General features: G+C 36.4%; 1 protein-coding gene across 1 annotated transcript; it reads right to left on the minus strand.

Annotated features, from left to right (window-relative positions):
• Positions 1 to 4,801: 4,801 nt before the first annotated feature.
• Positions 4,802 to 10,712, minus strand: PRL (prolactin). The gene is made up of 5 exons (XM_023919911.2): positions 10,685 to 10,712; positions 8,997 to 9,178; positions 8,476 to 8,583; positions 6,875 to 7,054; positions 4,802 to 4,993 (listed from the first exon to the last, which is right to left on the minus strand). Exons 1-5 carry the CDS (start codon positions 10,710 to 10,712, stop codon positions 4,802 to 4,804), a joined length of 690 nt encoding a protein of 229 aa, XP_023775679.1.
• Between the last annotated feature and the right edge of the window lie 7,264 nt (positions 10,713 to 17,976).

Below are 17,976 nucleotides of genomic sequence, written 5' to 3' on the forward strand. Positions count from 1 at the left end.
TTTGCACTAAAGCCCAAGACATGTCTTCCTAAACCCCAGAAGGTTAGCATGGGATTTGTGGGTGATTAAAAGGGCATGAAAAATAATTAGTGACAATGTAAGCAACATGTTTTTTTTACTTCCCTCAATACATTAAAGCAGTAGATTGGAAGGTGGGTGTTGTATCCTTCAAAATGGCCTTGCATTTTTTGTATGTTCCAAAAGTCAAACGGGAGAAGTTTTTGAATTCTTACTTTTTTCACCAAAAATAGAGACAATTTGTACTGCTTTCACTGTATGGAAAAAAAAAAAGATTTAATTCAGAGGACTTTAGGCACCAGTACTTGTCTTTCATTTACTCCTCGTAGCTGAATGCAGGGAAGAAAAAGTCTCCATGGAAAAATGTAATTTTTTTTTAGTACTTAGTTATGGGGGATATATCTAAATGCAGACTTAAAATCCCACTAAAAATAGATACCGTTAAAATATTATCTGGTAGTCAGTGAGTTATTTGGGGAAAAAAAGATGGAAAACCGTGGCTGACACTCCTACTGTTTCAAAAACTGATGCTGAATTTACCCTCATTCCTTAAGATGGATATGAACATGAAGAATTTCAACAGAGTGTCATTACATTTTAAAAATGTTGGTTTAAAACCTTTTCTAGTGCTTAATATAAATCTGTGTGTATTTAATCCTACATTTCAGTTGAATTGAGCATTGAGGCTCAACATCAGTGTTCAAGATTCAGCAAAGTGATTTGCAGGCAGAAGTCATTAAGAGCTTGAGACAGAAATAGTCATGTATGTTAATAGCTTTACAGATTCACAAACCCAGTAGTTTCAGAGAGAATATGTATGCCTGTGATGTTATTCCCATGTGTGATTGTACAACGATATTTTTTTAGTGTGTGGATATATACATAAGTATGATTACAGAGTTTACATTTCTGACGTAATTGGTTGCTAGTATACATTTCATTTATAATAAGCAGCCTCAGTTTAAAATGTAGCCCTCAGAGAATTTCTGTTCAGAAATTAAATTTAGAAGGTGTGTGGTTTCTATGCTGTGTATCCCTTGTTATCAGAATTGTGGATTGTCTTTGAAATACTATTATAAAGGTCAGGTCTATTGTACAGATGAGTTGCCAAGCTATAGACAAAACACTGGAGGCTTTTTGTAGGATCTCAAATGAAAAAGAGGCAAAAAAAAGGATGATAGGAAAATTATCACATTATTAGTTAAGCAGCTGATTCCAAATGACATATACTGTCAATAAAATCTTCCCTTATTTGTTTTAAAATCATCCTCAAAATTATTCTGTTTGCTCCAGCAGTTACTTATTATCCTAGAGTCTAGAAACACACATGAATAGCAAGTCAGATTTCTATTTTGTGTATCTATGCTACTCTGTTGTGTTCAGTGATAAATGCTCTCAGTGATGAATGGGCTTAAACTTCCTACCATTTAGATTTCATGTCACAAAGTGCTATCTCAAATTAAGTGCCATCTATGGAAGCTTGAATATAATTTTAAAAGGGAACAGAACACATATTCAAGCTAAGTGAACCTTTCCATTTCTATGCAATCTTAAATTAATAGAAGTAAAGATACAAACAGATTTTTAAAATATGGCCAATTTGGACATTGAATAAATAATTAGAAAACCAGCCATTCTGTGAAGTAGCCAGAAGTTAATGTACTTGGGAAATGCTTATAGATATCAGTTTCTTTCACTTAGAAAGAACATGCTTGTTTTAAGTTCAGTTTTATATAAGAGTTCGACAATATAATATATGGCATATATAACATAATATATTATAAATTCTATATTATATATTATAAATTCTATATCATATATTATATATTAATGATATATGATATATGATATATGATATATGATATATTGTATATTATATATTATGTATTATATATTATATATTATACATTATACATTATATATAATATATCATATATCATATATCATATATCATATATCATATATCATATATCATATATTATATATTATATATTATATATTATGAATTATGCATTATGCATTATATATTAGTTCAGTTTTATATGATATGAGAGTTTCTTGTTGGACAAAAGACAATATCTGCTCAGGACTTACAAACATGCACTAAATAACACAATGTTTCAATCACAGAGTCATAGAATTGTCCTGGTTTGGAAGGGGCCCTAAAGATCATCCTAAATAAAGAGCCAATCCCCTTGTGGTCAGGGACACTTATTGCTAGACCAGGTTGCTCAGAGCCCAACCTGGCCCTTAACACTGCCAGGGATGGGGCGTCCACAACATCTCTTGGCAGCCTGTTCTTGTGCCTCACCACCATCACAGTGAAGATGTTTTTCACAATATCTATCTACTAATAGAAAGGAAAGAATGTATTGTTCCTACCAGCAGCTCTAAGAAATAGATTTTCCAATTGCCCCATATTGTGGCTTGAACATTCAGAGTCTGAAGGGCTCGTCCATGGCAGGGCGCTTTACAGGGAAGGCATAGCTCTGAATGTGGTCATGGGCTTCTATGTCTCTCTGTCTCTGTGACAGCTGTGATGACTCAGAATATTAACCAGATCACTTTTTAATGCTACTTTAGTTAAGCAGCTGCAAAACAGATAGCTTTTCAGTTGTTTAGATTCCATTTTTGTCATACTCTTGTATCTTTCCTTATGAAATTAAAAAAACTCATAATTGTGCTAAAATAGGCTGTAATAAAACCAGTGCATGCAAGTTTTAAACTGTTGTTTTAGCACTGTAATTTTTAAGCAGTTAATGAAAGTCATTGTTTTAGATCTAGTCATGTAAGTGTAAAATTATGAATGTCTGCCCTATTAATCAAGTTGCATTTGAATTCTAAAGAGATTCTGAGGTAGGAGTTTGCTCAGTGAGACATAATTGTTTTTCCAGCTCAATACAGACTAGTCCCATTATTCATGTTTTCTTTTCAATAAGAACTCACACTGTAATTCTAAGCACTTATGATAATTACAAAGGACATTTTTTCTTTTCTTTTTTTTTTTCCCCCTTTCCTTTAAAATGCATTCCCCCCCTCCACTGGCTTTATAACAAAAAAGCAGAATATTATAACCATTTTAAATTCTAGTTGGGACACTTGCATTTTGCCTGGAAAATTTTACCCATTTTCTTCCTTAACTGTGCTGTACAGCTGTGTGTCGTTAAAGTGCTGCTGCATATGCCCCAGGTTTTGTGCATTTCAGAGCTTATAAAATATGTCAATTGTGACTGTCCTACAAGGTGATTTTTTATAGATTAAAATTTTACTTAGTGTATACTTACCCAGATAAAGCTTGAGGCAATAAATAATTGAAAACGTGAAGAGATTAAAAGGCCATTATATATATGCACAATTAGAAATGTAAGTATCATCACGTTCTTGTGGAGATGGCTAAAATGAGACCTTTCTAGCAGTTGTTATTGTCTAATCTCTTACAAAAGTACCTACTATGGCTGTGCTTATTCTGTTCTGGTAATGAAAAGCTTAAGCCCTCAAACATCTTCTCTGGTGTTTCACTCTTCCTCTGAGCTGGCTTCAACTTGGAGCAGCATAGCATGCTTGTCTAGTGGGAAGCCACCTCCAGGAGGAGCTGATTGGAAATTAATCTCCAGTTTGATAAAACTGTGTGATGAAGCCAAGGCTGAGTTTATTTATTGCTTAAAAAGGCAATACATGGATAAGGTCAATGGTTTCTGTTGCAATTTGGCATCTTGTTGTTTGACTGTAGGCCAGATTTTTTCAAAAGTAGTCAATCAATACAAAAAATTTTGATCTTTCCAAATTTTCAGTGTGTAACCATAGTGTTCTCAAATGAGTGTCCTACAAGCTTTTTGACTCATCCCAAAGTGAATGGAGACACATTGGGTTTGGGACAAAAGATGCCTCATCTCAGCTGGTGTCTTTTTATGGCTTCAAAATTCTCCAAGTGACTACAACTACCACATCGCCCGGGGGGAATGTGAAAGGTAGATAGATATGATATGAATGCCCATCATTTCCTTCTGAGACCTACTGAAACCAGTTGGTTCCTTTGCCCTCAGATAGTTACCTCAAATATAATGAATCATCCCTTGGAAATGCCTTTTCTTGTCAGTAGAGATGTAGATATATCTGTATCTCTGTCCTTAAAATTCTGCATGTGTCTTCTCTCTCCATGAATTGCATGGAGATCCAAAGGCTGTGTTAGTCAGGATGGATTTCTTAAGCTTTCTCTCCCTTACTCTAACAGATTTTGTACAGAGCAAAATAATTGATCTAAGCAAATTTGATTTCAGACCATAATTTCACTTTAGGGTCCTTTAGTGTAATAGGTGATCAGTCTGCTTTTTTATGTCCCTCCTTTTTATTTCCTCTCTTTTTGGAGAGGGTGTAAAGACCAATGCAAGTAAGAAGTCCTGTCATCAGTAACTAGAGACTGCGAACCCAAAAGAGAAGCTACTCTTAAAGTACAAACCATGCCATCTATTTTTTATTCACTGATACCACCCAGTGTTACATGCTTTTGGATTTAAGAACAATTTTATTTGTATCTGCATGGCCTGTTTTTCACTGAAATACTACTAGGGGAGGAGATTAGACAGAAAAGTGTATTCTTGTATACAAGTAGTTGGTAATATCTTAAAGCACCAGCACATGTGGTGCTAATTGTTGCAGCCAGCATTCATACAAACATGCCTGAAAGTTACTGACGATAACTGCACAGTGTGTGACTTTCATAAAGTGTCAAAGCATCAAGAACACACGATGAATGACTTCAGTACGTGATTAGGCCCATGAGTACTCAACAATTGTTGTCGTGGATTAGGCGGCACTTCAAAACCTTGAGATAGTTGTCAATTTTGTGGGAATCTCGGCGGAGGCAGTGCAGCAGGTTGTAGAAGGCAAAGAGTCTGGAGTCCTCATCATCAAGCTGCAGGGATGGAAGTCCGTCCCACGGAGTGTAAATGTCATTTTCAACCACCCCAGACTGAACCTAAATCCACAAAGTGGTATTAATAGTAAATGATAATGAACCTGACTGGATGTAGAAGGCAGCATTTAAAATTCTGTCCTTGAAAAATGCTAGGTACTAGTGTATGGCTTCTAATGTACTTTCTATTGTGGCTCACACTATCCTGTACAGTGTTCTATATATTCATTCATATTTTGAATGAATTTGTCAGATTTTTCGGTTTATTTTCCTAAAACATGTAAAAAGGGTAACTGTGGCAGTAGTGTTTTAATAGAACTAGTGTGTTAACCAGTATTGAGGGAAACCTGACTTTGCAAAGAAATCAAACCTTCCTTCATGCTTGGACTCATCAGAGACATCTCTCTTTGGCTCCCTCCACCTTCAAAACTTTGTTAACACTTGTACTTAGAAGTTGTTCATGTGCAACAAAAAGATTAGTCTCAGCCCTTACTAGAAAAAAAAAAAATAAAAAAATCTCACATCTGATACATATTCAAAGTACTGGGCAAAATAAAAAAAAAATGCTGAATGGTACAGGGACTTTTAATGTTAGAAAGCTGCATGTAGGGACAAATGTAGTGAGTTAGTATCTGAGGTGAAGACTGGTTTAGGTCTCCTTGTTTGAAGACAATCATTAATTTTCTCTTATTGCATGAATCTACCTTTCATAACAGGAAGTCTATGCCTATTGATGCCTGTGCACCATCCTTATTTTGCACAAGTTGTACTTTGTAAAGACATATAGGGGAATATCTGTGAAGCCATTATCATTCAGTTTAAGCAAAAGGCAAAAAAAAAAAAAATAGACCCAGTATGAGTTAAAAATATGGTGTGACACTAATGAATTAGCCACTCATCTCTTTCTGTAAATAATGCGAATGAGAAGGTGGTGACAGGTCAACTGGAGCAGCGCCTGACTTCTTACTCTTATCTTGGATCCTCAGCTGTGCCCTTTTTACACATGGATGTGTGATAGAGATGTATTTGATTACACTGATAAATGTATTTGTAGCCTAGATGGTATAAGGTTTCTGAGTGAAGAGACACCTAACTGAAAGAGAGTCCGTGAGTGATCCAGTGGAAAGTGGTGAATACAGCGATAGTGGCACTCTTTATGCTTTTCAGCTACTCAGAGCAGTGAAGTCAGAACCTCTTGTCAACATCTAACTCACTGACAGAATGATAAATTCAGTGACTAACAGAGACCCCTTTAAAAATAAACAAGCAAGAGCTGGTTTTATTCAGGAAAGCTTTCAATCAATTACTGGTAACAGGAGCTATTCAAGCAGGGGTTTTGTGAGACAACAGCCTTGTTGTCTAAACTCACAAGTATAGGGAGAACCAAGTCAGACATAGAGTCCAGAGGAATCAGTGTGGTATGAAAAGAGAAATCAAAGACATCAGGGTTACTTTGCTATATGCCACATCTTTGCTATAGCCCAGACTCCCAGAACTGTTTTAAACACCATGTCTGTTTCCAAAACCTCTGTATATATTTGTATACACACACACACACACCCCCATACATATATATATATATATATATATATATATATATATATATGTATATGCACATGGAAAAAATGGACGTGCATCCGTGCATCCTTAAACAATCAGGATTGCAAATTGAAAATATCAAAGATAAAATGACCATAGTCAGTCCTGATGATTACACCTTCCCCTGAAGCATGACTGGGAGTGTGATGGGTTATTAGAAATTGCAAGATAGCAGAAAAAAAGAAATCTGAAAGAAGAAAGCTGAAAGGTTGTCAGACTCAACTGCTTTGTCTCCCTTTATCTTCACATCTACCATTTCCCTTCATATTCTAGGTAGGGAGAGCCTATCAATGTACACGCCTTCCTTAAAGCAGTTGGCTGGAAGGGTGTTAAGGACCTACTTACCCGCCCAACTATTTTCTCCATTCCTTCTAGAAGTCTCTTGTTTTGTTCTTCAATCTCCACAGCCTTCCAGAGAATTGTTTCTGGAGCTTCTTTCATTCTTTGTACTTCAGAGGCCAGGTGGACCAGGGGATCATTCCAGGAACGCAGAACTCCCAGTATTAAATTCAGTAAGTCTTCGTGCTGCTCCCCCATAGTAAGGAAAGGTGGTCACAAGAAGAAAGTTAAATTCTGGTAAGATTAGAAGGCATTTAGAGCAGTGTCCTCAGACACTGTGACTTAGAAACTAATTCCAGAATCTATCACTGAATGAGCCCTATAGGCTTGACTTAGATACCTCTATGCAGATGCATTTTTGAAGTTTGTCATTGGTGTCATCATGTTCTGCAATATTTGCAGCAGAATATTGTGACGGAAAATATAATCAAATATTCTCAGCACTAAAAAACTAGCAAGTATTAATATGTCTCTGTGAAAACAAACCCAGAACTTCTTATCTGATTTTTGATGAATGTTTTAAAATCCACTGTTTCTTTTTTTTTTTATTTTTTATTTAAAAGTTTAGTACTGACTGGAAGGTGCATATTATGGCAAACCACTAAATACATTTTATTGCCTCTACATAACTCATCTGTCCTCCCCTTTGAACAACAGTGCTTCCAGCAGTGGCTCTCTGGTTTCAAAAATTGTCCTTTCTTGTGGGCACTAGGAATTCATCAAGCTTATGGTTAAGGTTGTGGCAGTATTAAACCTTTTCTTGTTTGCTAGATGCACAACCCAGGGTTGTGAATTCTACAGCTCCCACTAGAATTTCTAAATGGCACACCTAGAAGCTGGTAATACTGTGGGATTGAGAAGATACCATCACTGCCATGAAATTGACAGATTTCACTCTAGAACATCCCCATTTATACTGCTCTGTCTATTTTTTTTCCCCAGAGAATTTTCAAATCATATCTGTGAACACAGGCTGAACAGGATTAGCCTCATCTTCACTGAAGTTTATAATTATTTTAAATGATGTGTACATGTAGTGTGTTTGCATATATTTTTTAGATTTTCACAGTAGAGTCTTTGTATTAGGATGTTGATGTGACCGCTTTTACCTACTGGTAACAGAAAAAATATCTATTCAGTGTTTTTTCAGTAATGCCAGTGTTTTGAGTTACTGGAAAACTATTTACCTCTAGAGTCTACATACAGCAATGTGTTTTTATGTTTGTAAATACATTAATGGTTTATGTTTTAAGATAATATTTAAAGGTTGTAGTGTTCTCAACACTGCACAAACACGGTAACTGGCATTGCTCCATGAAGCAGTGTTTTAGTTGGAAATAAGATGAAATGATAAATGTACCATACAGGAAAAGGAAGGGATGATGAAAGTCACTGGTACTTACATATGCTGTTTGTAACTTAGCATCAGCAAATATGTCGAAAATGTTAAATCAACTTTGGCTTATTGGTGCTTTCCTCTTTCTGACTTTTCTTATTCTGATTGAGTTGCTCTGCCTCTCAGTCTGACAGATGCCTCACAATTCTGTAACCCTCCTTCCCTGCCTTCCCCTGCTCTGTAACTGAATTACACTGGAAATAGGACTTACATGAATCTGCTGAGTCTGCTCCTTGTCTTCAGGAGTGGTTAAGGATGCAGTGTGGCAGCTATTGACAGCTTTTGCAATGAAGCCCCGGCCCTGGGCGTAGCGTTCATCCTGCAGATCAGCACAGACAGGTGTTATTGAGACAGAAAGGTAAGAGCTTCAGCTCAAGCACTGTGCTAGCTAATTGCTGTTCCATAGCTTTTATCGCTGCTTTTATGCTGTAAAGGTCAAAAGTTTCTGGTGAGTCTCTAGAGTGGACTTGGCATGCAGCAAAAGCAAATGTCCCACAGATGAAGAATGATGGGAAAATGGTATATTTTAATAGAAGTTCTGGGGATCTTAGAAACATTCAGGACTATGTACCAATTTGGTCACCACTGGGACTTTTACCGTCTGTTCAGCAGTTATGTTTATTTACTTATTATATGTTAACATATGTTTGTGATTAAAAAGTATTAAACTGCAACTTTATATTTTCTTATAGGAAAGAATATAGGAAAAGCTCTCAGGAAAAGAGTACTTACAAATTCATTGAACATTTCTGAAGAGAGGAAGTGGATGTAGTGTGATAGTTTAACTGCTCGGTCAAAAAGTTCCTCAAGGGAAAGTTGGCAATTGACAGATCCATTGGGGCAGATTGGCAAAGAGGTCACTCCTTCCTTTATCAGAAGCATGTGGGACACCAGAAGGGCCACCAGCAACAAACCTATTCAAGTTTAAAACACAGGGCAATGGGCTCACATTGACTTGCAGGTGTATTTAGAAGCAGCTGTCAGAGCCAGATGCTGGGTGACTTGGGCTGTGCTGTGGCATAGCTCAGAGTACCCCCTGTGCTGGCTGCTGAACAGCAGTGGAGGACAGACACACTGTAATTCTTTAATTCTTTCATCCTTTCTCCCCTGTGTCATCCTGATGGTACAGCAGAGCCTGTTACAGAGTTTGAGGAGACAAGGTAACCTGTGCTGTAGTGTACAGCGTGTTCTGAAGTCTCTTACCAAGTGTCTGGTTTTAAAACAGAGTGATAAACAGAAGGAAAAAAACCCCCAAACTTCTTCACACTGCAAATGTAGGTACATAAATACATTTGTCCAGATATATAAGTCTGGAAAATAGATTGGTCTTTTTTACTTTCTTTTTTTTTTTTTTTTTTTTTTTTTTTTCCCTTCCTTCTCCCAAAGGTCCTTTTCTTCTTTGCAAACATTTGGAGTTAAATTAATTTTTGCAGGAGGATGGTTAGGTCACTCTAAAGGCTGTGATTGCCCTGGGAGTTCCTTCAAAAGATTTCCAGCAGCTGTGTTTCTTTGCTCTTTAGAGTTTAACCCTAAATTTCCTACTTCTTAGAAATTATTGATAGTCTTTGTCCTTTCTCCTGAGCTTCTGAAACTGATTTAGAGAACTTCACATTATCTAAAGCACAAAACCTCATCTGTTTAAATTTTTTCATGTTAATTTAGCAAAGTAAAGTTTTTTATTCAGTGAAATATACGGAGAAAAAAATGCAAATAATTATAAGAAAATATTTGGTAAATAAATATACTTGTTCTGAGACTTTTACTTCTGGAAATTGACCTGTTACCTCTATTGGTTCACTAGACTTATTTAAAATTCTATGTTAAAGTGTGCTTCATAAATCAGCAAAACTATCCCTAAAGATGTCATGTGATAAGTTTCTTTCTAGCTCTACATTCAAGGAAAGGTAGATTTGTACAATATTGAAGTAAGCCTTCCTCCTCCCCTATGAACAAGGTACATGCTGGAAGCTGCAGCTAAGAAAGATCTCTAAGGAATACCTCCATGAATAAGAAAACCTGGGACAGTTGATGATGACAGTTTTGAAAACATTAATTTCAAAATGACAGTTGATGACAGTTTTGAAAACATTAATTTCAAAATTATCACATCACCTCTAGACTTGTGGATAATGATGTCTAGTCATAGTCTTCGGAGAGGTGCAGCAAACCAGTCCAGATTCAAACTTTCACACGCATGTGTGACATCCCTCAAACCAATTTTTTGTAACACTGCCCAATACAAAGGTACTCTTAGAAGACAGAAGGCATCAAGTTCCTTTCTTCAGGTTTTGCCTTTTCTGGCAAACTAGGTGACTGGAAGACCTCAGTTTCTAGATGTGTTACATTTCAGCTGCCTCCTAATTCAATCGAAATGGAAAGAAATATAAAAATTATCGGCAGGTGAATGTTAAAGTTCTTACCTTTCAGTGAAGCCCCCTTGGTGTTCATGGTAGTCCTGGATGATGACTTGCTTTACCAGAAAGAAACCTCAATGCTTGCTGTTATTCTCTGCAAATACCACTTTTATATACACCATCCAGGGTCCATTTTGCATACATTCAGCAGGTTGTGGAGTTTGCCTCGATAATTACAAACATCAAATTGCCTTTCTTCCACATTCATATTCAGTATTTTTTGGTTCTTTTTTATTTATTTTTTTTTAAACTTTAGCTGTGAGGGGGAATTTCATTAATAAGTTGAGCTGTGGGATCCCAAGTAGACTTGAATGAAGAGAGTGCCAATATTTCGCCCTGAATGAGGTGAAAATGCCATCAATCCTAGAAATCTCCAGTTCTGAGACAGATATTCTTAATGTTTCTAGCCTGCTGTTCCCACTCCCCAAGATAGTCTTCTCATCCATGTTGCTTCAGCCATCTAAGCTTGCTTACAGTAAAATTCTGGCTATTTGTGGGAGGCAAACATTAGTTTACAGTATCACCATTGAGAGAAATAGCATAAACTGAACAGAAATTTATCCAGAGTAAAGGGAATGGATGTTTCTGGAAAGACAGGTCACTATCTGTAAAATTTTAGATACGACATTCATGGCCAGTTAAAAAATACATTACACAGCACAAGTCTTGGTATAGCTGGTCCTCAGTCTGAGAGATCAGTTTAGAGAAATAAGCTGAGTTTTTACATTAAAAAAGTAAAAATTTAGAAGAATTGAAGAGGTAGAAATTATATGTTTACTGCTTAATCTGAAATGTCTCATTAATAAGTTTGCATTATTTAAAAAGAAACAAACCCAACCTCTACAAAACCATGAAATAATTTTCTACACCCAAAAACCTTTTGCGTAAAAGATGGGCATTTCCACCACATGCAAAACACGTGTTGTCGTCAGCAGTGAGGTTTGTTCTCGATTTTGATGCGTCTGTGGTAACCTACAAACCAGCCTGAGCAGGTTAGCCCTGTTTTCTTCTTGTGTGAGGCTCATCTGCATGAATATGTTAGCAAATATATAACCTTTCATCTCAGTTCCATTTACCCATGAAGAAACTTTCCAAATTAGATGGTCATAATGAATAAGGTATACAGTGTTAATGAATTTTCTTGCCTTTAGACAACTTTTTCCATACCTGTGGAATGGGTACACATACAACCTTAAAGAATCCTTCATTATTTCAGGACACTTGAAGTAAAGATGAGCAAGGGAGAAGAAAGGCTAAGCATTTAGGGATGACATACCTTGGGAAACAAGATACTTCATGAATATGAAGTGAATCAGAGCCAGTGACAGGTGGTCTACCTTTGCCATGTTCTAGGATGTTCACTAGAACAGTTTGTTCTGCTTAGAGGCTGCACCTTTACTGGAAATTGAGGTTCTTCTGAGTAAATGAAGCAGCTGTTGTCTGCAGCAGGAAAAGTGTCAATGTGATGATTAGAATGGGACCACAGAAAAATCTCTAACATGGATGATAGAAAAAACAGCTGTCTTCTAAACCACAGTTAAAGACTTATGAGCTTGATTTAATTCAGCTTCATTTGAAAACCTGCCCCAGTAAGATTACAGGTGAGACTGAAAAATCCTGGTAGCTTACATTAAAAGAGTCCTGTGAATTAGGTTAATGAACAGTTCCCAACCCACCTGTTGCTCTTTCATTCACTAGTCTCCTTTTCTTGGCATTTACAGAGTTTGGTAGTGGGGCCAAAATAAGACACGGAGTTAATTAATATTAGGAACTAGATAATAAAGGCAGCAGTCTTCTCTGACAACAAAGGCTATCTTCTCTGTTTCTGGACAGGGAGGCCTCTCTGCAACCTGATGGCATCAGCTGAAGTCAATATCCTCATATGACAGCTTGAAGGATGACCTGTCTCTTGCTGTGTAAATGTTGACAAGCTCCTTAAATATAGATCACAGGAGAATGGTTTATTCGAAATCATTGCATGTCATTTTAATTAAAACTTTCTACCACAAAATAATATACTTTAATTTTCTCTTTCACCTTTAATCCTCAAATACTCTACAAACATGAATGGATTAAAATTGTCAGCAATCAAGAATCATAGGCAGGAGAGAAGACACTCTCTGTAAAATAGATAAGTATAAAAGTGAAGTTCTTTTACCAAGTGTGAGAATAGACATAGAGATTAAGTTTATTTGTGTTTGCACAGGAAGTCTTGGGGGAAAAAATAAAATAATATCAAATTCCCTATTCCCAGACCTGCACTTTAAGTGAAGAACATAATTTCTTACTAGTACTAAAAAAGAAAAACAAAAGTGAGAGAAAGAAAAGAGAAGAATTACAATAACCAGAAATAAATAGATTAAAATATTAATTTTCTTTTGTAAATTAGGAATTTTGTCCTATTTAAAAGTTGAATAAAAACTTGAAAGTAGCTGAATATGCTTCCTTCTGCCTCTTGAAAGTGACCTGGCTTTATACATTCCAGAGTTGTAAAATAGAACTCAGCATCCCATTGTTTCTGATTATTCTTTGAATCATGTAAAAGAAGTTTATTCTAACCCCCAATAACCACCTAATTACCTAATTTTAACAATAACTCAAGATAGCACTATAACTAGCTGGACTGAAGAAGAAGCCTCTGGAACTACCTGAGGAACTACAAAGCACAGCTCTGATTAGCAACATGTTTCCATCCCCATTGGTCTTTTACTTCTGCCTTAGAAATATACTTTTTTTTTCTTAATTATCACATTCCTTTTATCTTCAAGGTCTTTCCTAACTAATTGTTACCACCCAGTGTAAACAAAGTACTAAAAGCAGGACTTACTATAGGCAGAATTTATTACATAGCTTTTAGCTCATTATTCATGCTTCATAGGCATTACATGGGATGTATCAATATTACAGATAACAACATTTACTGCTCACTTCTCAATAACCTTATCTTTCCATCTCATATCAGATTGCAAACCATGAATTAGGCTGTGGCATCTTGATTAAGAACTATTGATCAGTACCGGAAGATCGAATATTCTTATTCCATTTTACTTTAAATAAAGTTTTTGAGATATGCAAAGTCTTATGTCTGATTGATGGCTAATGCAGAAAAATGAAAAATCTTTTCTAATAGAATAGCTCCTTGCAGAATACTTAAGTAGTTTAATTGAAGAATGGTAATATCACTTGATTTTGACTTTTACTTACTTGGAAACAACAAAACATTTGTTGATGCAGAAGTTTTAAACATAAAATATTTGTTATGCTTTTAAAAGATGATCCCCAAGTGCAGATCATGCAAAGACAAATGTTCAGAAAAATATTCTTGTATGTAATCTAAGTGATTGGCTCTTTGAACACACAATTTCAAAAAAAATAGAAAGAAAAAAAAAAGAGTTTATGTTCTTGTGTTCTTGTGCTCTTGTTTTGCACATGCAATGAGAAATACAAGTAAGGTCAAAGCCCCTCTGGAACTGAATCTGGCAAAGGATGTCAAGAAGAACAAGAAGGGCTTTTTCAAATAAATGAATAACAAAAGAAAGCTAAGGATAATGTGGGCCTGCAAAGGGAAGGGACACACTGGTAACAGAGGACGCAGAGAAGGCAAAACTGCTGAATGCTGCCTTTGCACTGGGACAAGACCAGCCTTCAGAAATCTCTGACCTGGGAGACCAGGGTAGAGGACTGTTGGAAGGAAGACTTTCCCTTGATCTAGGAGGATTGGATTAGAGAACACCCAGGCAAACTCAGGTCCATGGGCTCTGATTGGATTTATCCACAAGTGCTGAGAGAATTGATGGACGCCATAGCAAGGCTACTCATGATCAACTTTGAAAGTTGGTGACACTCAGTAGAGGTGCCTGAGGGCTGGAAAAAAGGAAATGTTACTCTGGTTTCCAAAAAGGGCAAGTAAGAGGACCCAGGGAACTACAGATGGTCAGCCTCACCTCAATCCCTGGAAAGGTGGAGTGCCTCATTCTGGGGGCCATCTTTGTCCACATGGAGGACAAGAAGGTGATCAGGAGTAGTCAGCATGGATAAAGGCAAATAATGTTTGGCCAACCTAATTTCTTCTATGATGAACCAGCTACCTGGATAGATCAGGGGAGAGCAGTGGCTATCATAGAAAGCTGCTCTGTGGAAAAGGACCTTGGGGTCTTGTCTTTCTTTTATAGAATATTTGCTAAATTATCCTGTCAACTTTACTTAGTGGTTGGCTTTGAAAAGTTGCAAAACTGTTTTATCTGGATCAAACCCAAATCCTCAGAGCGCATTAAATTTTCATAAAATCATAAAACTGTGGAATGGCTTGGGTTGGAAAGGACCTTAAAGTTCATCTTGTTCCAACCCCTCTGCCATGGAGAGGGACACCTTTCACTAGACCAGGTTGCTCAAAGCCCCATCCAAACTTGTGGAAAATCTATTTAGAAGAGGAAAATAGACAGAATATTTTTTTCAATCTAGATAGTTTTAAATGAAAAATATTTTTTTCTATTATGATTACTCCCTGTAAGGTCCATGAAACCTTTATGCAGAATTTGAGCGATTTCCTAGGATTGTGTTAAACAAGGGCTCTTTCTTCTCCCATCTTCTTCAAATACAGAACAGGAGAATTTTTAAAGCATTCTTTCCAAATGTTTGTCTCAGCAAAACCAGCAAAATGGGAATTGAGTCCTTTCTTAGTGTGCTCTCTGCATGCAGACTGGTAAAAAAATAGATAGGAACATAAGGGAAAATAATTCCATATGGAGGAAAAAAAAGGTGGAAATCTTTGGGAGATTTTCAGTTTACTTTTAATTCATATACCAACGTGGTTTCAAAAAATTTCAGAAGTAGACATAAAAATAAATTAGCAAAACATATTTTAAAAATAATTTATCAACATTGCCACTATGATGACATACATCTAAGTACACCATGAAATATTAAGTGTGAACCCCAAGTAGAATTTCAGCTAATGATAGCAAAAACCCAGGGGACTTTGCAAAGAATGGAGTAAAAGCTGGCTGGTGTATATTGTTCCTGATACTTGAAGTTGTTTGAAGCCCATGGCTCAGTGCTCACTAATGCTGTATCTGTGTATTATCAAATAACTTGGCAGTATAAATTTGATCTGGATCACACATAACTGCATTATGGCACTTCAGCTGAATTATTGAGAGACTGCGTTACGGTACTTATCCTGGCCTGATACTTGACACCAGATTTATCTGGCTCTTGGAGGTCAGATGATAAGGATCTGACATCTGCTAGGAAAGAGATGCACTACAAAACTTTTTGTATGAATGTGAAGTGGCAGGCTGAGCCCGTGCTGGATCAACGTTTAATGTGGTGTGGTTGCAATATTATTTATCCAATACCTTAAATCCAGTTTTCCTTTTGCAGAGGTAAAAACTAGTGATTTTTGAAAGTGAAGGGGAATCACCACCCTCTAAAAAATCTTTAGAATTTGGGGTTATGGGGACCATTGCTGTATAGTTGAGGTTTTGATTAGTTGTGACAGCTTCTTCTGTTTACCCAGCTTGAATTTTGTTCTGCTTCTGGGGTGGCGTAGCTGGCCTAATTTCCAAAGCTGTGAGATACAGCCCAGTCCAAAAGAGGAAGTATTTAAGTATTTGCAGACTTTGACTTAAAAGATACTGCCATAAAGACACCACTGTGTTTTAGCTCTTCCTTAGCCTCAAGAAAAAGTATGCTTGATTCTGAGGAACACTGAATAGCAGAACTCCAAAGACTAAACACCTGGTGATCAAATAGTTTGTATGTTTTTTTCTTGTTTTCCCATACATTAGTTTTTATGTATGATTTGTTTCCCTTGACAATGTTCAGCTGAAATCATAACAGTATGCTACCATCAGGTTATTTTCCATAAAGTCCAGATTTCATTCTTCAGGATAAAGTAGAATGAGTTGCAAGATTTTACTTAGGGTAGACATGCCACACTGGAATTCACTGGTAGGCTGGTATATTAGTGGTATTGGTTTAAGTAGTATATTTGTGTAGCACACATCTAATAAGAAGTAATAAACAGCAAAATTACCATCAGGAGACTGGAATTTTCCTGCCAGTAAGTGGGGAATAGGAAAAATAGAACTTGGTTTAAATATTTGCATATTTTTAATTCTATGGATAAATGCATCACTGGAAAAATATTTTCTTAAGTGCTTTGTGGAGCTAGAGTTTGTAAAAGTAAAAGGATTTTTTTTTTTCAATTGCAAATACATAGAAAAGAGCACTGAAGTGTGCACAGGGATTTTGAGTGCATTTGAATAGGAAGGTATTTCCAGAGATTGTGGTAAGCGAGCTTCTGTTTTAGCATGCAGTGTTTTATTTTAGTAATGGATACTAACACAAGATGGCAAATGGCAGTTTTGTCCTGTCCTTTAGAAGTGCACTTCGTGAAGCTGCATTTTTCCTCCTGATGTGAAATGCATGTGAAATGTTCATTGGTCCAACAATTTCTGATATATATGTCAGGATTGAATGGAGAGTAAAAGGTCAGAAGAATTTTTCTTAGGGGGTGGGGTATTAGCTGAAAGCAAAAGAATAGTCAGAGATGTATGCTGGTCTTGCTTCTTTGGGAGGATCATACTTTTAGCTGTTCATTTATCAGAGGAAGGAATGCATATTACTGTTCAAAATCCTCTGTTTCATAGTGGAATGGAAGTAATGCTGAAACAGTGTGAAACATTTATTTACTTGTCTTTAAGGAAGCATTCAACATCAGAGTCTTCTCTGAGTGACTTCAAAACCTATCTTATTTTCTTTTCTTCATCTGTTTGTCACTGTCCCTAAACATAATACATAAAATACCCCCCAAACATACACAACCCAGCAAACCCTGAAGGGATGAGGTATATGTGTATTTGGCATCTCGTGTCCCACAGGAAATTAGGAGCCTCAAATCTTATTTAGCATCTCACTAGAATATGTTTTCTACTCTACCTTATTCTAAGAACACTTTAGTTAAGCTTGACATATTTATTGAACCCAGGCTAGAAATTAATATAGACATAGATTTTTTTGAAAGACGTGTGAAATTATTTTAGAAAAATGCATTCACCTACTTCCTAAAACTGTTTTCTTTGAGGGAAAAGTGGGAAAGTAATTATTCAGTGACTATATATTCTGTGCTATTAAAAGAAATTTTTTTACAAGGTAAAAAAATGGATGGAAATATGTATAGATAGATATAGCAGGCACAAGCCATGATATATTCTGTGCAGAGGTTGTCACCTATTCCAGAGTGTCTGGCAGGATTTGCTTATTACTTCAAAACTTATAGCTGATGGCTATATTGG

Source organism: Cyanistes caeruleus, chromosome 1 (assembly GCF_971803275.1).
Source record: "Cyanistes caeruleus chromosome 1, bCyaCae1.hap1.1, whole genome shotgun sequence".
NCBI classification, from domain to species: domain Eukaryota; kingdom Metazoa; phylum Chordata; class Aves; order Passeriformes; family Paridae; genus Cyanistes; species Cyanistes caeruleus.